Below are 25,335 nucleotides of genomic sequence, written 5' to 3'. Positions count from 1 at the left end.
ACCGGACAAGGAACACTTGTATATCTTTTACCTAGATTTGCTACTTTACTCCATTTGTTTCATCATCTGAGTGTACACACTTTCTGTGTATATTTTTCCTGAACCAACTGAGGGTTATACATACATTATGGTCCTTTACCCCTAAAAACGTCAGTGTGCATCCTAATAGGGATATTCTCTGATGCTGAACTATTCATATTTCCATTTATTTTTCAGTTGATATAACAATGTCCTTTGCAGTATTTTACCCCACCAAAACAGGGAGTTTTTAAAATCTACATAGCAATTCCTATTCTTAAATCGTTTAACAGAAACAGTTTATGACTATTTGTTATAGTGGCCCAGAAACCAATCTTCAATACTATATTATCATCCTATTACTGTAAGTTTGCAAGATTTTAAAATCTTAAATCCATAAATCTCTTACTCTATTCTAGTTTTCAAGAAACTACCAATACCTTCTACTTTCTTATTGTAGTCATTAGGCTATATTTACTTTTCAATTTAGCTCCCCCATATGTTTTCTCACAATTTTTTTTCTGGATCACTTATACCTTGAAACTGAAATTAAATTTTATAGAATAATAATTCTTGCCTCAAAATTGACATTATCTGGGGCAGACAGGTGAAAAAAAATTTACAAGGAAAAAAACTGACATTAACACATGCCATTAAAATCCTTTGCAAGACATTCAGATAAGGCTGATAATTCGTATTTTTGAAATGTATACAAAAATCTCGTTTTCTTGGGGGTACATAAACACAGAACAAAATTTTAAAAATAACTTCAAAATGTAAACACACCATTATTCATTGTACAAGTTATACTTCTGAAAAGCAGGCAAGTAAAACGTTTGAAATATAAATTTTGATTCTGGTAGGGAAGCAGGCTACCTAAATCCTGGGCAGTTCATGGAAAAAAATGTAAACGTTAACACAAGCATGAAAATATTGTAGCTTATGACAGACAAAAACATTAATAACAAAGTACTTTTTTTTAAAAAAAATATCTGCATGTTCCATTGAAAGTACAGGAGAAAATGAGCTAAAATAGGCAATCTCATGAAAACTAATACGAATATAAACCGGTATCCTTTTAGTGAATAATTTGCCAATATTACTCAAAATAATGTGCATATTCTTTGGCTCAACAATTCCATTCCTACACCGCTATCTTACAGATACACGATGCACAACTGAACAAGGGTATGTACACAAGGATGTTCTTACTAGCACTGTTTAAAATAGCAAAAATATGACTTAATACTATATTGGTTAAATTTATTATGGCACATACAACTATTGAAAAAACAGTTACTGTGTGTTGACATGGAAAAATAAAACACAATATAATTTAAAAAGCTAAGTTGCACTAGAGATTTATAGATAATTCTATATGTACTTAGAAAGTGTATGATTTATTTATGGATAGTCAAAGAAAATGACTGGACAGATAAACTAGCTGTTAAAAATGTTTATGTCTGTAAAATGGGCTAAGAGAGAATATGACAAATGCAGGTCTTTTTTATACTTCTATACTGTGATTTATTTGAAAATGAGCCTTGCTTTACTTTTATAAAAGACACAAATTTAAAAATATGCCCCATTATGATTTATAGGTGATATATCATTTTTATATTCTTTGTTATCTAATACATTATTTAAAAGTATTTGGCAGAATTTTAAGAAGTGTAAATTTCTCTAATTTAGAAAAGTAGGTTTAACTGGTTAAAGATTTACGACAAGCTCTAATCAAGGTTTTAAAAATAACTTACCCAGTTCCATCTTCAAAAGAGGTCTTCCATCTTAATGTAATTGAATAAGGAACAAGGTCTGTTATGGAAAATTCACGCACTTTAAATGCTGGTGAGAGAATCGCACACTGAAAATAAGATGCATACCATATTTAAATCAACAAATACAAAACATACCCTAGATTACTCTGATTGAACTGCTTAAGAGTCCTCCTATTACAATTGTTACATTTTAAAAGTTACTGGTTTTTGGCAATGAGAAGTGAAAATTTAAAAGGGCCTTAGTACTCTTTATGTGACCTTACAAAAATTAACATCTTTACTCTAAAGGGATTTTAAATGGGCAGACTGCAAGAATTTGTAAAATTAATATTCTTTCAGTGTCGTTACAGACACACTGTCCTATTATAGCTTAAAAATATAAATGGGAAAGACATAAGACTTATTTATCAGAAATAACTTCAATTTACTTTAGCTTATTGATAAGTGGGTGGAACAGGTAACATTAAAAGGCCCCTTTGGGTCTATCACTCATTTCTGGCAAAATACATACTCTACAAAATAAAATAACAATTATACCTGTAATGCACATCCTCTTGCAACAGCTTCATCAGCATTTAATGTGGTACTTATGTCTTTAAGAAAGAATTTAGTGATTTGTTCTTTCACTGCGGGAATTCGTGTTGCTCCTCCTACAATTTCTATACTACTAATGTCTTCACGTTGTAAGCCTGGAAAATTTTTTTAATTGAGAAAAATCATAAGTCTTTAAAAATCTCAACAGAAGGCTTTGTCAAGTACTTTTTTAAAAAGTGGATTGACTTTTTACTTGTCAGAAAATAAAAGGAAAGAAAAATGCAATTTTTAGAAATAGATAACATTTAATAAATATTATTTATGTGACAGGCAATGCACTTGGTCCAACTTGGTCCAGATGATGGAGTGGCAATAGAAGCACTTCATGGGTTTTAAAGGAGCTCTTCAGAGTCCTTCAATTTTCTTATTTCTACCTCCTAAATCCCTATAGAAGATATTTTTGATTACCAAAATCCTTATGAAAAAGCAATCATGTCCCCATTTCTACATTAATTTCATTTTAGAATCATCTATAGTTTATAAACACTTCCAAATAGAACTAGCATGAGTCTTTTTGTTATTGTTTTCATTTTTTGTTTTTTGTTTTTTTTGAGACAGAGTCTCACTCTGTTGCCCAGGTTGGAGTGCAGTAGCGCAATCTCAGCTCACTGCAACCTCCACCTCCCAGGTTCACGTGATTCTCTGGCCTCAGCCTCCTGAATAGCTGGCGTTACAGGTGTGCACCACCATGCCTGACTAATTTTTGGAATTTTAATAGAGATGGGTTTCACCATGTTGGCCAGGCTGGTCTTGAACTCCTGACCTCAGGTGATCCACCTCAGCCTCCCAAAGTCTTAGGATTACAGGCATGATCCACCATGCTTGGCCAGAACTAGCATGAGATTTATGATATAAACCATAAAAAGAGCCAGGAAGAATTCCCATAAACTCAGAATTATAGTGCCTTACTCTTATGAATAATGAGTTATAATCCTCTTCTCTAAAATGAGAAGTATAAATCTTTTTAAAAAACAAAGTTTATTCTTTTATCATTATCTACCCCTGCTAGGTAGGCAACATTATGGTACAGTTTTGATAGTCCAGTAATTTCCACTTACTAGCTTGTTCCATTACTGCTTTTAAAGGGGGTTCAACCCTGGCCAAAAGGGAAGCACACAGTTGTTCAAATTGAGCCCTGTGAGAAAATAAAATAAAATTCATTATTCTGGGATTAAAAGTTGAACATATCTTCTAAAACAACAACAAAAAAATCAGATATGATCTAAACATTATAAAATAAGTAAACACTTTTCAAACTAAAAACATACGTGGTACCTGTTCATTTTACTAGAAACATCAAGGTCATTCATGAAACACTCAATGTTCAATGGAAGATCTGATGCATTTGCACTCATTAGCTTCTTTAGTTTTTCACATTCCTGATATAAACGCAACAAGGCCCGAGAGTTTTCTTTCACATTTATCTTATATTTGGTCTTGAACTCATCACAGAAGTAGTCTACTAAAGCCTCATCAAAGTTCCTGCCACCCAAATATGGATCAAAGGTAGTAGCCAAGACCTGTTTAATTGAAAAAGCAGAACTGTATTTTCAGAATTATAGATTCTTCCAAAAAAAAAAAAAAAAAAAGAAAAAAAAAGAAAAACCTCTAAAATAAAAAAGTTTAAAAATAAAAATGACTCTAAAAAAACTTGTCCAATCACAGGGGTGCTGGATGTGGAATCAGAGTTAAATTATCACTTACATTTAGCCAATGTATTTCCTTATTCTGAATTTTCTACTTTATAGTTACAGATCCATATATCATAATTAAAAGAATTCTAATTCAGAAATAACTGAATTACAACAACTAAAGCCTCATTATCTCACTCACTTGGTTCTACAACAGCACTGAAAAGATAGACCTAAACCAAGTTTAAGAGAGTAAAGAAACAGTCCTAAGCATATAAACGAGAACAAAACATCCAAGAAAAGCAGATTCAAAGATTAAATATAAAATACCATAATTGGTCAATTTACAGATCAGAAATTAGGCCTTTTGACTATCACAAAACAAAAACAAAAACAAAAAACAAAAAACACAACCAAAAACTAACCAACAGAAAAAACCAGGTAACAATTTAACCAGCTGGTTGAGCAACAGGCTTCCCAGCAGAAGGGAGTCACATAAATTCAACATCATAGTTCTTGAAAACATAGGACCAAACATCTAGGCTCTCTCCCTAGGGTAAAATGACTACTTACAACAGTCACTAATAAAGAATCCTACTGTTGGTGTGGTTTTGCAGCTCTTTCTTTACAAGGTGGGTGGTGGGGTGGTAGTATGGTGGTAAATATCACAGGAGCATATGAGTGCAATCTGTGTGGAATGTCGCCCCACAGACTAGCATGGAGAATCCATATATAGACCTCTCATAGAGTCTAGTATTACCCAAAATTAAATGCAAAATTATCTTGGTATGTAACTAGTACAAGTGTGTATTTCGGGAAGAAGGGCTACAGCCTTGATCAGATTTTCAAAGGGGTCTGTGATCTAAAAATCGTATTTCACTACAAAGTTACCTACTAAAAAGGAAGGAAAAAAAAGTTCGTTTTAAAGTAAGTCAATATGTAAGACTAAACGCCAAGGATTAAGTCAATTTATACTGAACATTACCCTACATTCAGTCTGAGTCATTTCCCTTTAATTTTTTGATTACAAAGATGTTATTATAGTAATACAAATTAAAACAGAATACTTTTGCAGTGTTGCAGTTTATCTCCTAAGTAAACTCTACTCTCTCTGCATACTGGAGAGAGACCATAAGTCTGGACAAAAGAATCAATGCAAAAATGATTATAAATCCTAATTTGTAAGAAGCACATAGAAGTAAAATTATGATTAGAATGCTTGGATAGAAAGGTTTCTATAATCAATGGGAATCATTTTAGAAAATGCTTCCTGTAATTATATTTATGGATAATTTATGCTCCCTGATAGATGACTTCATTAACAACCTAACAATAGAAACAACAATAAAAATAGCTAATATATATTACAGCAGCTACCGTATGCCAGGCATTCCAAGAATTTTGTACACATTAACTCATTTTGTCCTGAAAATTTTTTTTTTTTTTTTTTTTTGTTGAGGTGGAGTCTCGCTCTGTCGCCCAGGCTGGAGTGCAGTGGCCGGATCTCGGCTCACTGCAAACTCCACCTCCCGGGTTCACGCCATTCTCCTGCCTCAGCCTCCCGAGTAGCTGGGACTACAGGTGCCCGCCACCTCGTCCGGCTAGTTTTTTGTAATTTTTAGTAGAGACGGGGTTTCACCGTGCTAGCCAGGATGGTCTCGATCTCCTGACCTCGTGATCCGCCCGTCTCGGCCTCCCAAAGTGCTGGGATTACAGGCTTGAGCCACCGCGCCCGGCTGTCCTGAAAAATTATATGAGATAGTTACTATTGTTGGTCTCAGATAAACAAACTTAAGATTTAGGGAGATTAAGTAACTTGCTTGAAGTCATAAAGGGGCAGAGCCAGGATTCAAACCTAGCTATTATGGCTCTTTAGTCTGTGTTCTTAATATATGTAAATATAACAAACCATGTATTTACTTACTTTAAGTTTTCCTTTGTTAAAAGCACAAACCGAGACCTGATAGGCAGAATGTCCCATATCAATAAATACTACATTTCTTGGTTTCTCATCTAATGGGGGAAGATCCTGTTTATAAATTCCATACGCCAGTGCAACTGTATAAGAACAAAGAATTATGTTAATTCTAGCATAGTAATTACTTGGAAAACAAGAAATGTCACTTTGACACTGTACTTTAACATGCAGTACAGTAATACATATTATCTTCAAAGTAAATTAACTTTTCACAATTTGGTTAATAATGTTTTAACTTTACTTTTTCCTTACTCAACTACAACTCTGTAATAGTAAAGATCTGTAAAGCCATTAAGACATTTAACCTCTGCCAAAAAGTTGTACTACAAAGTAACAAGCTTATAAGAATCAGTACATACACATACACACACACACACGTATTTATATGTATATATAATTTTTTTAAAGAGACTGTGTGTAGCTCTGCCTCACAGGCTAAAGTGCAGTGCTATGATCATAGCTCACTGCAGCTTTCAACTCCCAGGCTCAAGCAATCCTCTTGCCTCAGAGTTAAAAAAAAATAATGCTTTGTTATTAATTAGAAAAAACACTACAATAGTATTTTGCTTACAGTGATTTTCAAATTGCAAAGTGCTTACCTGCAGTAGTTTCATTCATCAGCCTTAAACAATTTAACCCTGCAACCTGGGCTGCAGCCATCACAGATCGTCTCTCGGCATCAGTGAAAAAGCTAGGAATCTAGTATTTAAAAACAACAGTTAAGTATAATGTTTTACTTAAACATTTTGTCAACTGAAAAATATAAAATAATTACCCTAAAACTTATGTACAGTATAAAGCAAATAATGATGTTCTAATTAAAGAGGAAAAATACTAGTGTTTTATTTTTTAAGTTTGACAATTTCTATGCTGTAAAGATCTGACCTAAAGTATGAATACTAATTTAAAGTAAAGTAATATGGCAGGGTTGCCTAAGTTTTGTTAATCTAAATACTTCCTGTGTTAGTCTGATCTATTAAAAATATATTTGCGGCCGGGCGCGGTGGCTCACGCCTGTAATCCCAGCACTTTGGGAGGCTGAGACGGGCGGATCACGAGGTCAGGAGATTGAGACCATCCTGGCTAACACGGTGAAACCCCGTCTCTACTAAAAATACAAAAACTAGCCGGGCGAGGTGGCGGGCGCCTGTAGTCCCAGCTACTCGGGAGGCTGAGGCAGGAGAATGGCGTAAACCCGGGAGGCGGAGCTTGCAGTGAGCTGAGATCTGGCCACTGCACTCCAGTCTGGGCGAAAGAGCGAGACTCCGCCTCAAAAAAAAAAAAAAAAAAAAAAAAAAAAATATATATATATATATATATTTGCTCATCTTTCATAATAAAAAACTGAAAATTCACGAGTCTGAAAATGAGATTATAGAAATATATTATGGTATATCCATATAATGGAATCCTATGTAGCTGTTACAAAGAATCAGGTAGATCTGAATTGTTAAGGAATTCTATATTGTGTTAAAAAGGGCACGTATAACATTACTTCATTATTGTGTATATATACAACCAACCAGAAGAATATAGTTCCAACTGTTTAAAACAATTATATTTCAAAGGAGGGGAACTATATTGTAGGGAACTTGTGATAAATACGAATTTCCTTTAAAAATCACCAAATAATATTAAAAAATATACATACATACACACACACATATATATATATATATGTATATATAATTTTTTTTTTTTTTTTGAAAGAGACTGTGTCTAGCTCTGCCTCACAGGCTGAAGTGCAGTGGTACAATCATAGTTCACTGCAGCTTTAAACTCCTGGGCTCAAGCAATCCTTTCACTTCAGCCTCCTGAGCAGCTGGGACTACAGGTGTGTGCCACCATGCCTGGCTAATTAAAAAAAAAAAACTACAGACGAGTCTCACTATGGTTGCCCAGGCTGTTCTCCAACTCCTGGCCTCAATCAATCCTCCTGCTTTGGTCTCCCAAAGTACTGGGGTTATAGACATAAGCCGCTATGCCCAGCCCATTAAATATATCTCCATTTAAAAATTAAACTCAGTCTTAAAATGTATAAAGATGTATATATGTATAAACCCTAGTTTTATCAAACTAACAAGTATTTTAATTTGGCATATAGACCAATTTCTAAAAAGCTATTAAGTGTATTTACATATAAAATAACTTGGGCTCTTCCAGTTTTAAGTTTCAAGTAAGTAGCTTCCTTTAATTTTACTGTTTTATGAATTTAGAAATTTCATTGAATAGATTAACAACAGGAAAAGAATTTAAATTTTGCTCAATAAACTTGCTTATCTGATTTGGTATTATCCTCCTGACAAAAATCTAAGTTATAATGCACGGTTCATTTAATATTCATCGAGCACTTACAAACCAGGTACTTTCTAGTTACCAGGAAAATAGTGCACAAACCAGAAAAAATACTTGTCCCTGTAGAGCTTACAATGGATCTACTGCACCAACCACAAAGTTAATAATGGTCGAAAGTTTGTATTACTCTGTTCTGACATGAATTTCTGACACAAAAGTAAAAGCATGTATAATTAAATAGAAATGGATTTGAATTTAAGATGAATCTTTAAAATTTGTATGATTCTAATATATCCTTTCAAGTGGCAGTAAAACAATTATGAGCATGGGCTTGGGAATTAACTATGTGGCTCTAACACTGTATTAGTTAGCTGTGTCGATTTTGGGCAAGTTATTTGACATCTCAGTATCCCACTTTTTGAATCTGTAAAAGTAGGGTTAATAATATCACTACCTCATAGATTGCTTCTGAGATTAAATGGGTTAAAATGCCAATAAATAGTGCCTGGTCAATGGTAAACTCTATTATTTGCTATTACTAAATGGCTAGAAAATAAAATATTAAGCTCTAATATTTTTCTCCCATTAAAAAATTCCAAATGCCTATGAAAAAAAATTGATTACTAAACTCACTGAAAAGTTCATAATCCAATTCTGTTTTTCTGATGACATGAGACTCCTGAACTTTTGTAGTCAAGTTTAATAGTAGGAATTTATCAATTTAGTTAACATGTAGGTAAAGAACCACTTGAGGATGTTTAATGGGACCTCAAGAGATAAGACAGGGTAAATAATTTAAATGTTTTGTTAAGAATCCTTAAAGAATTTTTTTCCCCTGATACACAACCTCAAATTCCCAACTAGAAATTTTCAACTTTTGCTATAAAATGTTAAGGTCCTTACAGGTGGGAAGTTAATTGCTATCTGAGAAGATTCTTAGGGATAAGACAGCAGCAGTCACTAGTTACATAACAGTTTTTCAAGAGTCACTGCTCATCATAACTGATTTTATGGGAAATTCAATCCTAAACTTTAGCAAGTAAGGCAATTTTTTTAAAAAAGAAAGTCAAATGGATTTAGGTTATTTACTGGATAAGGGCAGAAAGTGTAAGGGAAGAAAAATCTTTCAATATTACATTAATACACTGAAAAATATAATTCAAGGGTACTCATTACTGAAATAAAACTTACTGAAATCACACAGTCAGCCACTGGTTTCTTCAAAGCATTTTCTGAAGTCTCTTTAAGCTTGGCTAACAGCATTCCAGTAACTTGCTCAATTGCAAAAGGTCTTTCTTCTTCTAAGTACCGCACCTAACACCAAAAGTTGGGATATTTATTAAGAATGATTTGCTTATCCAACAAATATTTAGTGAGTATCTAACTCCATATGTGATACATACAACATGAAAAAGACACCCTTGCTCAAGGAAGTTTTATTCCAGAAAGATTGCCATTTTAGAATCATGATCCCATGAAAACCAGTGACTGTCATTTCTGAGGTTGTAGTACCTTACAGACAGTATTATAACCAAAGTATTTTCAAAAGTATAGTCTCTACCCTCTCAGATCCCGACTTCCCACAAAAACAATTTTTATCATTCATTTTGCAAGTGTGACACAGCAAACAATGAAAAAGGAAAAGATCAAATAATCTTTCTTTTGAAAGTCAGAACTCTCCTTGGGTTTAAAATAAAAGCTTCAGTCATACAGTTTTGGGAAAAGGAAATGAGAACATCATTCTTTCAAGGAGCACAAGGTGTTTATGTATATGAGTATGTATAAATATATATATCGAATGACATAAGATTTACTTTGAATCAGACCTAAAACTGATAAGCATTTGTTTCCAAACCTATTTACAAGTTAAGTTCAAAAACAAGTATTATGCCAAATTACTGCCTTTACACCAGGTGTGCAGAAAGAAATCAAGCACACAGAAAAAAGGGAAAATGAACCACAGTCTTAGTCTGACTATTGGAGGCATGATCATACAGTATTCTTTTGTATAAGAACATTCTATGTAATCCCAGCACTTTGGGAGGCCGAGGCAGGCGGATCATGAAGTCAGGAGATCGAGACCATCCTGGCTAACATGGTGAAACCCTGTCTGTACTAAAAACACAAAAACTTAGCTGGGCGTGGTGGCGGGTGCCTGTAATCCCAGCTACTTGGGAGGTTGAGGCAGGAGAATGGCGTGAACCTAGGAGGCAGAGCTTGCAGTGAGCCGAGATTGCACCACTGCACTCCAGCCTGGGCGACACAGCAAGACTCCCGTCTCACAAAAAAAAAAAAAAAATTTTAAAAGTTAGATGAAATCAATTTAAATAAATGTATAAAAAACAAATGTATAACATGCTTGAGGAGCTGAACATTGATTTTCTGAAGTCTTCAAAAGGTGATGTTTCAAAGCTTTTTCTACTACCTTACAGGCACTTACTGTGAATGTATAAAATAATATCACTCAAAACTTTGGTTCTGCCTTTCTTTAAAAACATTATTGTGTTTTTCTCAGCCTATTCTCAAAGCCTGATCATTAATTTTCACTTTTAGAAGTTAAACTACTTATAAAATTAAGTAGTTCAAATTTTAAACGGGAGTAGAATAAAACTGGAGTAGAATAAAAATGTAACTATTAACCAGAGCTTACCATATCTAAAAGATACTTGAATATTATTTTATCTCAGTTGTTACTATCATAACCCATACAGCTTCTCAGTTTAGTAACCTGAAAATTTCACCTAAACTATGGCTTCACAATTTGTTCCGTCTTCAACTTCTCATGGTGTCTTCCTCAACTATTTTAACAGCCTCCTGTCTCCTTATTAAGATTCATCATCCACCTTTTAGTCAGAACGCTCTTCTAAAAAGGGAACTGTGTACATATCCGTAACACATACATCAAGTCTAAAATTACTTACTAAAAATAACTTTCTTAAGAGATAATTTGCACAGCAATAAGTTTATCCTTCTGAAGTGTACAATTCAGTATCTTCACAAAGCTGTGCACTGATCACCATTATCTAATTGCAGAACATTTTCATCACCCAAAAAGAAACCCATTAGCAGTCACTCTCTATTTTTCCTTCCCCTTAACCCTTAGCAACCACTAATCTTTGTTTCTATGAATTTGTCCTACTCTGAACATTCTATATAAAAGGAATCATACAGTATGTGGCCTTTTGTATCTGGCTTCTTTCATCACTTGGCATGTTTTCAAAGTTCATACATGTTGTAGCACATATCAGTACTCCATTCCTTTTTATGGGCAAATAATATTCCATGTGTTAAGATATACCACATTTTGTATATCTACTCATCAGTTGATAGAAACTTGTATCATTTCCACTTTTTGGCTATTATGAACAAAGCTTTTATGAACATTCATGTACAAGTTTTTGTGTGCACATATGTTTCAATTCCCTTGGGTATAAGCCCAGGAGTGGAATTTCTGGGCCATATAGTAGTTCCATGTGTCGTGAGGCTAGTTTTTGAAAAAAATCAGCACAAACATGTTTTGGTTAACTAATGTACAACTATCTCAGAATATAAAATTAAAAATTCAGAATCCAAGTCTTACTTGAAAGACAAATATGCTTTAACATTTATAGTATGTTATAAGATTCTTCTAAATTAGAACTCATTAAACTCATTATAGCAATTAACATAACTTTTGGGTCCATTCTTCTGAATTAACATACTTTTTGGGTCTATTCTTTTGAATCCTATATACCTTTATTTTTATCCCCTAAAAACTATTCTCTTGAGTCTCAATAACCATTTTTTTCCTTGACAATAACAGTGTGATTTGAATGAAAAAATTATCTAAATTAGATCTCCTGGCATTCACTACAATTATTACAGAAACTATTATCTCTTGGGTGTGTATGTACTGTATCTAGAGGAAAAAGGTCAAACTACAAATAGCAATATTATCATATTGGGTTTCCTTAATTTGAAGATATGTTTGTAACCCTGGGAATATAAAGCTCACCTTAACTCCTGCACTTCCATTAGGCATCTTCTGCAGTTCATAGGGAAGCCTGATCCTTTCAGTCTGCACAATGGGATCATCAAATGATCGCCCGTGAAGCTTTTTGAAGCCATGAATTGTATTTCTTACGTTTGTGACTATCTGTTGGCAGTAAACACTTTTATTTATCAGTTACTTAATAAATGCAAAATAAAATTCTATCCTAATACTTGACAACCACCAAGTTCCTTTATCCTACACATCCAAGTTTAGGATTACACATAATCATTCATTTTTCTGGTTTCCAACTGATGGTAAAGTCATACAATGAGAATGTACACATTTTAACACTTGCCTCCCAAATTCTCCACCTATCCTGGGAATGTTAGATTCAAAATTAATGTCTTCAGAAGAGAAAGAACAAACCTTTAAAACATTTCAAATAACAAATATCTACAACTCATCTTTTTGGTTTTTCTCGACGCTCTTGCTCTAGTGAGTCAGTATGAGCTGAGTATCCCAAATCCAAAAATCTGAAATATAATACTTCACTGAGCATTTCCATTGCACATCATGTTGTCACTTAGAAAGTTTCAGATTTTGGAGCATTTTGGATTTCAGGATTTGGGATGGTCAACCTGTATCATGCAAACATTCCAAAATCTGAAAAAATACAAAATCTGAATACTTCTGGTCCCAAGCATTTCTTATAAGGGATATGCAACCTGTATCTTTGATTATTTCTTTCCACTTCCATTTCTGTGTTTTAATTTAAACTGGTTTATTATTGTCTAGTTTTTCTTTTTCTCTCCATATCTAATTCTTTGTGAAAATCTTCATGTGCTAGTATGTTGCTTCCATTGCTGTGGATTGCTCCTAGGCTAGTAAATTAAAATCCCTTCCATGTAGCATAGTGCTAAGTGAAAGTGTCTTAAACTGTAAATGGCTTGCATTTTTGCAAAGCAATTTTTTATTTAACTAGAATATGCAGTTCAAATTACAGAATATTACTGAGATCCAGTTGCTATAATCCTAGTGACCTTTAAAGCCAAATAGACCTTGATCTTCAATTATGAGATGAAAACTATAGGGATGCTGAATTACTATGTTATTCTCTTTAGCTCCTTAGGAGAAATGACTTTAAAGGTTGCTTTTAGAGACTCTGATTATCTGTGACACACTTAGAAGGTCAGCCAGAATGTGAGATATAAGACCCAGATATATATAAAATGCAAGAAGTAATTGTTAAGGGCTTTTGGTTCAGGGAAGTAATGAAAGTCAAAGGAAAATCGATCTATAACATGGAATGTTAAAAGTCAACGTTCTAATCATAAGGATTACAAAAGCCGAAAAATAAAAATACTTCAACAAATTCTATGTAAATTAGTGGTACCACATTGAGTTACTCTGGAAATTAGTTCTTTCATTTTTCCCACCTTATTTTACAAAGATGTTACTTACCTGTCATTCAAATGTATGTTCTAGACAGAATATCCCTCATTATTCCCTGGATGGTCACCTGAGACACCATTCAGGGAAAAACTGATGTCACACAGTAGCACACCCTAACTTCACAACTAAAAAATATTTTTAAAAAATAAAATTCAAGAAATATTTTACAACCCAAAGCAAATTATATCTAAAAACAAAGTACCTGTCCTATTTTCCTCACTGTCTTATTCACTCTTAACAACATAACTTACGGAACTTAGTTACCAATATTCAGTTAATTCTTCCTGTAAGTCAAAACATCCACATTAACAATTTACCTGGCTCTTTGCTGCATTTCCAATGGCTCGAGTTCTTGATCCCAATGATATACAGGCCCTAAACCAGAAAAACAAAGTTTGTTCCATGGTACTTTTTTCTATTATTGTGCTATTATTTTGCTTCTCCTTACACAAAAATAAATTTAAAAGGAGAAATATAACGATATATTATTTTTAAAATAAGTTATGCAAATCAAAAATTTATTTTAAAGCTTCCCTATATAATAAAATGGTGGTCAGAATAAATGTTACAATTAAAAAAAAATGTCCTAATAGCTGGCAATACAATGTTGATCTCCAAAACTGTTTTTCAAATTATATTGACCTATGACCCCTTAGAAGAAAACTCAACCATGTTGACCAATGGATTTTCAGGGAAGGTAAACAGTTAAAAAGGCCAAATCCTGGCTTTGCCACTTAACCTTGTGGAAATTACATAACCACTGGGTGCTTCGGCTTCTCGTCTAGAAGATAGTGATAATATCTGCTCATATGATTTTATGAGAATTAAGAGAATGGAAATAGGTAAATTCTTTGAACAATAACTGGCACATAGTAAACATTATGTAAAGTATTGTATCTTAACAACCACATTTAAATGTAATAGCATAGAATAATAACAGAACAAGCACAGAATAACATCTTCATCAAAATACCATTTCATGTTATGATTCAAGAAAATGTTTCCATGATTTCAGTTATAACTACAAGAAACTACATTCAATCAACAAACATTTATAGGCACTCCGTGTATACAAGTCACAATACCTGTCTTGGAGAATGCATAGTCTATTGAAAAAAAATCAGTAGAATATATAGAATTAATAATAATACTAGCAAAGAAGAGAATAATCACTTCTAGACAACAGAGGTGACTTCTTGAATTAAGACTTCAAAGGAGAGAAAAATTTAATACCTACTTGTCTTGCAGAAAAAGACAATCCTGATATATAGGTATGTAAGTCTGTTCTCCATGTAGTAGTCAAAGTGATCCACTTAAAAACTAAGATCACGAAACGCTGCTGTTCTCTGATCGTGAAATAATCCTCCAGTGGTGTCCTATCTCATAAAGTAAAAGCTTGGGTCCCCCTAACAGCCAATAAAGCCTTTCATGGTCTGGTCCTTGGCTGCTCTACCCTGCAAATTCAATCTAGGAGGCATACTGATCTCCTTACTATTTCTAGAATACACCAGGCACCCTTTTGCCTCAGGGCCTTTGTAAATGCTGTTCTCTCTTTCTAAAGTGTTCAGAAAATACATCCATAAGGCCTGCGCTTTCACTCCTTTCAGGTCTCTGCTCAAATGTCAGCTTATCAGAAACACCTATCCTCACCATCCTATATAAACAACATTCCTGCTCCTCCCCAACACATACCTCACACTGTTAACCCAATTTTATTTTTCTCCATAGTATGTATTACCATCTCATACAATTCATTTAGTGACTATCTCAGTACCAGAAGCCAGAACGTGAACTCCATGAAGGCGAGGTAACAGGTATCCACTGCCTTCATCTGCACTATCTAATATGGTAGCCACAAGTCATGTGGTGCTAGTACAATTTAAATTAACTAGAATATTCAGTTTCTCAGGACTAGTCACATTTCAGGTGCTCAACAGCCACTTGTAGGTAGCAGATATACAGAGAACTGAATATACGCAGAACAAATATACAACAGAAAGTTCTACTGGATAGCACTAGCCTAGATCTTCTAGCCTAGATCTTTTTCTAGGACATAATAAAACTACTTAATGAATGGAATAATGGTTCCTAAGGTAATGCTTATTTGAGGACTAGAAGAATATAATTTGGACTCGGCCAGGGAGAAAACAAAAAGAATACAACTTGGCTAGTTTCATAGGACAATTTGATAAGATAGTATCAAGGTCAGATTATATAGGGTCTCAGGCGCCAGATCATAATCTTAAAATTTATTCAGTTAATGAAGATTAAATTTCAATGAGGATTCATTAAACATTTCTGAATAATGGAGAGGACCCTACCTACTGATATATAATACAAACTCGAGAAGCAATATTCCAGAGCAGTACTTTCCAAGGGCTGAACAACATACTGTTCTGCTGGGGACTACTGGATTTCCAGGGAAAGCAAACAGTTAAAAAGTTAATTTAGTCAATTTAACACGTTTGTTAATAGTTACTATATGCCTGGCACACTGTGAGTTGCTAGGGATATAATAATGAAAGAAAATACGGTTTTGGCTCTCTTGGATCTCACAACGCTATAGACTCATACAAAAGAAAGTAAACCAGGTGCTATAACAGAAGGTGGCCATGGTGCTATAAAAGTTTGTAACAGCAAGAATTAACCTAGAGGAGGAGAGTCAGGAAAGGCTTACTCAAGGAAATAAGATTTTAAGGAAGAGTAAATGATGTGGGATAAAAGTGGTAGAGAGTTTGTTGGAGATCATATTGACCATAATGTTAACTGATGAGAGGAGAGTAAAAAGTTACCAGTAATCTATATCAGGATGGTGACAGCTGGGACACAAGAAGAAAAAAGAGATATTTAGGAGGAAACTTAAAGGACTTGGTGACAGACTAGATCTTCACCATCCCATATGGTAGCCACTAGCCACCAGCCATATGTGGTTATTATGCACATGAAATGTAGCTAGTCTGAATTGAGATGTGCTTATACAAAGTGTAAAATAAACTCTAGACCATGGGTGTCCAACCGTTTGAATGCAGGGACTTTTTTGTCTGTGGTGGCAGATTTTCTTCCTCTCTCAAAAAGTTTATTTTTATAAGACCAAGCATGATTAGGTTGGAGAAAATACATACTACCAGAAGAGATTTGTTGCCTAAGAGCTCAGCGCTAAGTTTGTTTGCTCCTTATTATTCTCCATTAAGATTCAGTCCTCACTCTCTAAGCTTTAAAAACAGCCCTTTTCTTTTCCTTGCCAGTTCCATAAAATCACAATTACTCTTCACCCTCTGCTATTAGTGTAATCCATAGGTTTAAATCACGGGCTGAACAAATAGTTTCAATTATGCTTGCCAAGATGTCTACAGGGCATTATTTCTCTACCTTGGCACTACTGACATCTTGGCCCAGGTAATTCTTTGTTGGGTCACTGGGGCTGTACTGTGTGCACTGTAGGATATTAGGAGTATTCCTTGCCTCCAACCACTAGATGCCAGCAGTACCTCCTCTTTCGACCTCAGTTGTGACATACCCCAAAATATCTCCTTCTGTCAGTTATCCCTTCAGAGGCAAAATCACCTCCAGTTGAGAACCTCCGCCCTAGAACAACATTTCCAAAATTGTGCTCTATGAAACATAGTTCCTCAGACGTTCAAATAAACTTGGGAAAAACGTCCCTTTCTTGGAGAATTTCAATGCTTATGAACAAATTAAGGGAACTACAAAATTCTACAGCAAAGAAAACATCTGGATATTGTTTCTCAAATTATTTGGAAAAAATGTTGCCCTAGAAGAGGGAGGGGGAAGAATGCTCTCAAAAAAGCTCACTGTTGCAATTTGCTTTCTAGCCTACTATTTAAAAATAAGACCCCTAGGCACATATGATTTAGTAATAACAAAGCTTTTAGCTTTTCATTATGGACAAATAATTAAACATTTAACAATATATAAACAATAATAATTTAAGAGTTTTCAAATGCTTAGTAAATGTAATGATAAATAAATCGGCCTGAAGCCATTAGGAGAAACCACACAAATATTTACATAGGTAGACACTATTTTAAAAGCTCATTAGGTATACTAGCTACATTAAATTTGATACATTATTTAACTATTATTATATTAGATACATTATTTGAAAAACTCATATTACCTATAATTCACTTGGTTCAAACACAAATATCAATGCATAACAATGTTAAAATTCTTTTGGTTATAATTGCTTAGACCAGGAGTTTGAAAACTACCACAACCTGCAACCTATTTTTGTAAATAAAGTTTTATCACAACACAACTATACTCATTAATTTATAATGACCACGTAACAAAAGACTGTCAGTGCTATGTTAAACCTTTTTTTTTTCAGTGCTTAAGGAAGTCAGTTCAATGTTAAACATTTAGAAATCACCTGGCTTTTCACTCTTCTCAGCAAATTTGATTTCAAAAAAGCAAAGGTATTAACTGAATTTTTGTATGTCACTAGCAAAATATTAACTTGAAATGTCCATAACAGTCAATATATCAATGGGATATTATACAGCTAGCAAAAAGAATGAGGTAAATTAAAGCCATAAGTTTGAGAAGATATCCACAATATTTTGAGGTGAAAACAATTTACAAAATATTTAAAAAATATTTTTTAATGAAAGCAGAATGTAATGTAATTCTGCTTTTGTTAAAAAAAATTCCAGTTACATACATATAATCACATACTTGTATAGCTAGAAACAAATCAAACTTTAGGAGGTGGTTGGGAAGGGATAAAGGGGGAGACTTACTTTGTGTAATTCTTCAGCATTTAAAATATTTTAAATAAAATATAAGCTCAAATAGTAAAACATATAAAACCAACTCATGTAGTAAAAAGAATATTTAACAAAAAAAGGTAAAAGCCTCTTCTTCATCTCAAACTGCCAGCACCAGAAAATGCCCATCTATTATAGTTACAGTTAACCCCTGGAGTTTTAACATTTTCTATGTGCTGTTGTTTTTAATGCAACAAAGTGATTTCTATTTTCATGCATTTAAGAGGGGTCTCATTCATCTGAAACACAGCGTTTAAACAGCATTTTCCCATACTTCCAGATTATTCATACACTAGTAAAGAAATAGGAAAAAATAAGACAGAAAACCAGAGAACTGAATGTTGAAGAATCATACAGAATTTTGATGATAAAATATACCTAATAAAAATCATCAGTTTCATTTAAAGAAAATCCATATTCCCTACTACAAAGTATTCATTACAGACCATAAATTAAAAGCACCTCCTTCATAATTCTGTCTCTGAGAAGTATATATCCATTATTAATAGTAGTTTATTGTCTTCCACACTACTCTTTCTCCAAATGTTTACACTAACATTTGTTTTGTATGTATTTTTTATGAATTTTAAAAACAAAGTAAGAATTTTACATGTCCTTAACATGACTTAAAGAATTATTGGCTGGGCATGTTGGTTTACACCTATAATCCCAGCACTTTGGGAGGCCAAGATGGGAGGATGGCTTGAGGCCAGGAGTTCGCGACTAGCCTAGGAAATACGGCAAGACCTTATTTCTGTTGGAAAAAAAATAAAATTAGTGGGGCATGGTGGCATGCACCTGTACTCCCAGCCACTCAGGAAGCTGAGGTGGGAGGATCCTTTGAGCCCAGGATCTCAAGGCTGCAGTGAGCTATGACTGCACCACTGTACTCCAGCCTGGGCAACAGACCAAGACCCTGTGTCAAAAAAATTTTTAAGAATTATTAAAATAATGTTTTTTAAAAAGATAGTGTTTCTTAGAAACTAGATAAAATTAGACTTTTACTGATAGTAGAGCAAAGATGCTTTCCTGTACAATAACTGCTCAACCAGTTATTTTGTTCCTTTCATCATTAACCTAGTTACACACATGCCACACTTACAACGGATACTGGAAAGACATTTGGGTTCTAGGGTCAGAGAGGCCTGAAACAGAGTCCAATTCACTGTTTTACTAATTCTTGGCCAAGTTATTTAACTTTGCTTTAGGCTTCTTACGGAAAAAAAGATAGTATGATCAAACTCATAGAATTGTGATACATATGACAATGCTTGCTTAGCACATAGCAATCTCTATTCCAATTTACCACATGCTTTAATTTGATACTTAATGATGATTCTTGGCTATTGCTTTTTTCCCCATGTGTGAAACTAATCACCTTGGTATATTTAAGCCTGGGATGGAAATTCTAATCCCCACATCCATACTTAAGTGAACAAAACAGACATGTACCAGACCTTTAAAAACGTGGACACTCAGGAATTCTACTTCTCGGAATTTACTTGAAGGATCAAAAATTTAGTTACAAAGATAGTTATTGCAACACTGTTTACAAAGTATTATAAACAACCTGAATGTCTAACAGGGTATGAATTAAATTACTATGATTATACAGACACTACAACTGATAGTATAGAAATACGTATGTTTTACATAGAAAAAGGTTACTAAACATAGGCTGGGTGCAGTGGTTCACACCTGTAATCCCAGCACTTTGGGAGGCCGAGGCGGATGGATCACCTGAAGTCAGGAGTTTGACACCAGCCTGGACAACATGGTGAAACCCCGTCTCTACTAAAAATACAAAAATTAGCTGGGTGTGGTGTTGGGTGCCTGTAATTCCAGCTACTTGGGAGGCTGAGGCAGGAGAATCGCTTGAACCCAGGAGGGGGAAGTTGCAGTGAGCTGAAAACGCGCCACTGCACTCTAGCCTGGGCAACAAGAGCAAGAGTACGTCTTACTAAAAAAAAAAAAAAAGAAAAAAAAAAGAAAAAAAGAAAAAGGTTACTAAAGTATATACTTCCCCTTCCCTTTGAAAACACACAGAAAACCATCTGGAGGAATTACAATTTTTAATTTCATCTTTTAATGTGCCAGTATTTTTTATAATGAGCATATGTAATAATTTTTCAAGAAGAAAATGTTCAGAAAAAGTATTTTGTCTCTTCAATTTATGCATAATTTCTCTCTCCCTCTTCAACTTATGCAGGAGAGAGGCTAGTATAACCACTCCAACTTTACAGAAGGTGAATCTGAATAAATAGGTTAAATTAACTTGTCTTTTGTCCCTTAATTACAGGCCAAAACTTGGTTCTTTTTCATTAAACTGTCCTTCTTGGTTTATACAGGATCTTCTCAACTATAAGCAATCAAGTATGCTAATGAAAGAAATGTAAAAAAGTATGAATGCTGAAAACAACTAAATTGAACATTTCTTTCCTCTTCTCACAGGATCATTTTATAATGTATTTGCATCTTAGAAATATGTCACATTACCTTGATGTAAGCAATTGGAATATGAAAAACATTTTATTTGCAAAGGTAACATTTTATTAAATACTGTTATTAAATACTGTTATTAATATTGTTATTATTATTAAAATAGTGTTATTAAATACTGTGGTGTATTAGAAAAGTTAAAGGTTATCTAATAGTTACAATGCTTTTTGCATGATCGGTGTTGAATTGATGGATAAACGTCCTGAGGTCTGGAAGGGCTATGTTTTTCCTCAACAACTGGACCCACAAAGTAATACATAGTGTAAGAGCACTAGACTACCATGAAGGACTTTTGTTCAGAAACAGTAACAAAAAAACACACTTTTGAAGTAAATGACAGTGCCCAGCCATGGAGAGAAGACTTGCTGATGCAAGTTAAGTGAGAAATATCCTTTCACTTTAAGAATTTTCTAGTTTAGATTAGGCTCATTAAATCTAGATATTACTATTGGCTTTCTAGCTCACAAATCGGAAATATCACATTACTTCTCAGCCACACAGAACCAGCCAATATGCCTAAGTACAGTAACAAAGAGACTTTTAGAAGACTCTAGAAGCCCACTTTTTAAAGAACTCTCAAAGTCTGGCCGGCCAGGCTCTTTAAAGAATCACAGGTTCACTCACTACTGAAGAGATTTCTCAGCCTGGAAATGTAGATCGATCTTTCTTATTGTTCTGGTTTCTGATCTTTTGGGATATGGCTTTAAGGACTAAAAGAATGTCCACACTACCTCTCAGTTTTTTCTCTATAGACTGAGTCACTGAAGCCAAAGATTGCTCCCATTTTTAACCCCTACTCTGCTGAAGGTGGAGCGTGAAATTTCCGGTCCTTTTCTGGCGAAAGCCAGTATTTGTTGTGGCTTAATACAAACCCTTGCAAAGACGAATTCATCGACTTCACAGTTAATGTTTTGGTCTCCCATTGTGCATAAAAGCCAGAAAAAGATGTAAAAAGTAGAAGAGTTCAAACAGTATTGAGGACTACCTTATCTATGCCCATATATTGAAAATATAAACGTCCAAAACGTTTAAAATTTCAATAGAAGAAATGTGTACATCTAAGACAAAAGGTATAAAACCTTCCAAAATCTTCTTTGAAAGAAATCAAAGCACAGACTGCTTCAAGTGAGTTACTCTTCAATATCTCTTTGCCATATTTTAAAGCTGTCCACAGAATAGTAAATGAGGTATTTGAAGACCATTTGGACACTGATCTTGTTTTAGTATACCTTAGGTATTATATTTTGAACCATTCAGAACGGTCAAATTAAGATGCCACATTACCTTCCCGTAAAACTTAATACAAGTTTCATACAGTTGATTTCCTCATAAAATTACCAGTAACAGCAGCCTATAAGCAGCAGCTAGTTTTTCATATTACAGAATTACTTCATTATATTCCTTGCCAACAAACTTCCCAGGCCAGAGAAACAACGGAACATGTGAAAACATGTTTCCATGACATAACGCCGCTCCTAAGCCTTTCATCAAGCGTTCATAATAGAATCACTCCACAGTCATGTTTATATGGGACAGCTGCCCCCGACTCCGACAATTCACTTTGCAGAAACACGCTTTTGGTCCGACCCAACCCCGCCGCATTCCAGCAACTGACGTAGTTACCAATGCATGAGGCCAGTGACTCCCATCCCGAGGCTCTCCCTATCAATGCTCTCCCTATCAATGCACCATTGACCTGGTCCTGGAAACCGGCTCCATTACCTCCAGTTCTCAAGGGCACTGGGTTTTGTAAAACCCCACAAGCTTCACTCCTCGCCCTTAAAAAAAAAAAAAAAAAAAGGCTTTCGGGCCAGACGAACTTGCAATTCATCTCTGACGTGTGCAGCCGAAGCTGACTTTTTACTTTTCTGAGAAAAAGCTGTCACCCAGAGGGACGGGGAAAGGAAGGAGGGTAGGATGAAGAACACTACTGAGCTAGTGCAGGGCTGCTTGCCCGCGGCTGATAATCCCACGCAAATCTCGTTAGAGGCAACCGGAGACCTTTCTCGATGTTCCGGGCGCCAGGGGCTGTCCCACAGCAACCTCTTTCTCGCAAGCAAAAGAGGCGTTAGGGGACAGCGGCACGAGGAGGCAGGGGACGTGCGTGCGTGGCTACAGAAAAGAGAGCTGCGCAAACTAGTGCGGTCCCTCGTCCTTGAAGGAAAAGCAGCTTTGCGGGGCAAGGAAGTCCGACCGCTAACCGGCGGACTCTAGGGGCTGCGGTTGACCGGCTGCACCTGTCATCTCGGGGTTCCGCACACATTAGGGGAAAATCCGAGGAAGCCAGCAGACAGGACAAACGTTAAGGGCGGGAGAGAAAAACGTTTCTTAGGGTCGAGGTGATGCTCACAGAGGCACTTACGGGGTACACCTGTCGCTGTACTCATTGGCGATGGTCTCGATGCCGCCACTCCTCGCGACAGCGATGTAGCAGTTGAGAAAGCCGAGGTCAATGCCAACCACAGACATCCCGCCGCGTGATGGTCGGGCTGCTGGTGGTGAAGCCTTTGGTACGGGAACTGCGTCCTCTTCTGGGCTATTGCTGCTGGGATTGCGACTCCTACGAGAAGCAAACGAGAGGAGACCCCAAGTCGCAAAGCAGAAAATCTAGGGCAGGGAGTCGGAAAACCGCGGAAGGAGCAGATGCCGTCCCCGCCGCAGCCTGCGTCGCGTCCCGCCGCCTGGGTCTCTCCCTACTGCGGTTCGGCCGACTCCAACCGGCGGTTACTGCGACCTGCGCCTGCGCGCTCGGCAGCCCGGGAGCCGCGCGAGCCTCCGCTCCGCTCCCGAGCCCGCTCCCGGCCCGGACTTCGGCCGCTTCCGTCAGCACTCGGGCAACGGCTGCCCAAGGAGCTGCGGGTTCGAGAAAGATCTGGAAAATGGAGGCTGCTGAGCCATCCGGGGGCGGGAGAAGCAGGAAGGCGGGGCGGGGAGGATCGGGGAAAGGCGGAGAGGAAGCAGAGTTGGTTCGCTCGCCCTCGCGCGGCAGCAGGACGTCGGGCGGTCGGGCTAGGTGAGAGGCAGGCGACCGGCCTGCTCCGGGCTTTGCAAACGTGTTTTGAGGCACATTTTTGGGTTGTTTTGGCAACTGGAGGCGTGCTTGTCAGGGCGGCAGGATGCTGCCCTGACTGGCGGGCGCCGCCCCCTCACCGCCAGCTCTCGGAAGGGCTCGCCTGTAGGCCTCGCCTCCCCGAGGGGCCCGTGTGCAGGTCTGCGCACTCCGCTTGTGGCTCGAGTCCTGCCGCGCCCGGCTCTGTGAGCTGGCGCGCATTGTGCGGTGCCCGCTGCTCCGCCCTGCCCAGCCCCAGGGGAGCTGCTGATCTTGTGCCAGAGCGGGATGAGCACATTTTAGGCTTTTTTTCTTTTTTCCTCCGCAGGCTTTGAAATATCAAAAGTCAAACTTCTGTCAAGATATAAGATGACACTGACAACTTGCTCTCCACATACCTTTCCTCACACCATTCTAAAAGATGCTGGCCCCGCCGCTGACCCTTGTCTCTGGAAACCAGTTTTACAGGAAAGTGACCTTAAGTGTGCCACTTAGACCAGCCAAGTCTGCTTTAGCCTCCAGCCACTGCCCTGTGGTCCTCAAAAAAGAGCCCAGTGTGGTCCAGCGCCCTCCCTCATTTGATCGGGCTGTGTTGCCTGTTTGTAATTAACCAAGTTTTATGTTACACTTACGAAATTTGGCTGCCCTGTTGCTTTTCGTTCACTTTTACATGTGTGTCCTGTTCCTTCTCTCCCAGTCCTTGGTCTGTTCCCCGTTCCTCCCCGTCCTCTTCATCTGGTCTCTGTTCCTTCTCATCCAATTCCTTGTGTGTTTTCCTGTTCCATTTTGGTTGCCATCTTGAAAATAGGCGTGTTGTTTTTTGTTTTGTTTACCAGATTCTTTAGTATTCTGATTATCCCTAGCTGTCCACTTCTTTAAAGAACTCAGATTTTTTACTGTTAATAATGTTACTACAGTAGCAGCAGCAGCAAGGATGGCTATAGTTCCTGCTGCTGTTAGAATGAACGTGAAATCCATTTTCAAGGGCAATACTGAGGCAACTGGATTGCACAGTATTGCTTGGGCTGTGGTCTCTACATTGAATAAGTCAACCAGGCCTCTCTTCCCTTCATGAGCACTCAGGAGACGTGGAGCGCCTGGGCGAGGCTGCGCTCTGAGACACCGCAGAACTCGGCGTCCCAGCGGGCAGCGCGTGAACAGAATAGGGATCGGGCGCTGCCCTGTGACTGAACCCTGGGCCCCGGTCCTACTGGGCGCCCGTGGCTTCCACCAGTTCTCACGCACCTCTTCTGACATCGCTGTTTCGGGGCCACCTCT

At 36.6% G+C, this 25,335-nt stretch overlaps 1 protein-coding gene across 2 annotated transcripts in view; it reads right to left on the bottom strand.

Annotated features, from left to right (window-relative positions):
* HSPA4L (heat shock protein family A (Hsp70) member 4 like) overlaps positions 1-23,888 on the bottom strand; it is a 56,270-nt gene extending 32,382 nt beyond the window's left edge. For both annotated transcript variants that reach the window (XM_010375040.2, XM_010375041.2), the window contains exons 1-10: positions 23,371-23,888; positions 14,037-14,094; positions 12,289-12,429; positions 9,486-9,608; positions 6,599-6,698; positions 5,946-6,079; positions 3,666-3,910; positions 3,449-3,525; positions 2,334-2,485; positions 1,776-1,882 (exon numbers count right to left, since the gene is read on the bottom strand). In XM_010375040.2, the coding sequence (XP_010373342.1) occupies positions 1,776-1,882; positions 2,334-2,485; positions 3,449-3,525; positions 3,666-3,910; positions 5,946-6,079; positions 6,599-6,698; positions 9,486-9,608; positions 12,289-12,429; positions 14,037-14,094; positions 23,371-23,477 (1,244 nt within the window). In that variant the 5' untranslated portion in view covers positions 23,478-23,888. The remainder of the gene's footprint in view (positions 1-1,775; positions 1,883-2,333; positions 2,486-3,448; positions 3,526-3,665; positions 3,911-5,945; positions 6,080-6,598; positions 6,699-9,485; positions 9,609-12,288; positions 12,430-14,036; positions 14,095-23,370) is intronic.
* Between the last annotated feature and the right edge of the window lie 1,447 nt (positions 23,889-25,335).

This window comes from Rhinopithecus roxellana, chromosome 2 (assembly GCF_007565055.1).
Source record: "Rhinopithecus roxellana isolate Shanxi Qingling chromosome 2, ASM756505v1, whole genome shotgun sequence".
Taxonomy (NCBI): Eukaryota; Metazoa; Chordata; class Mammalia; order Primates; family Cercopithecidae; genus Rhinopithecus; species Rhinopithecus roxellana.
Note: the sequence above shows the minus strand (reverse complement) of the source record. Positions and strands in the feature narration are given on the sequence as shown.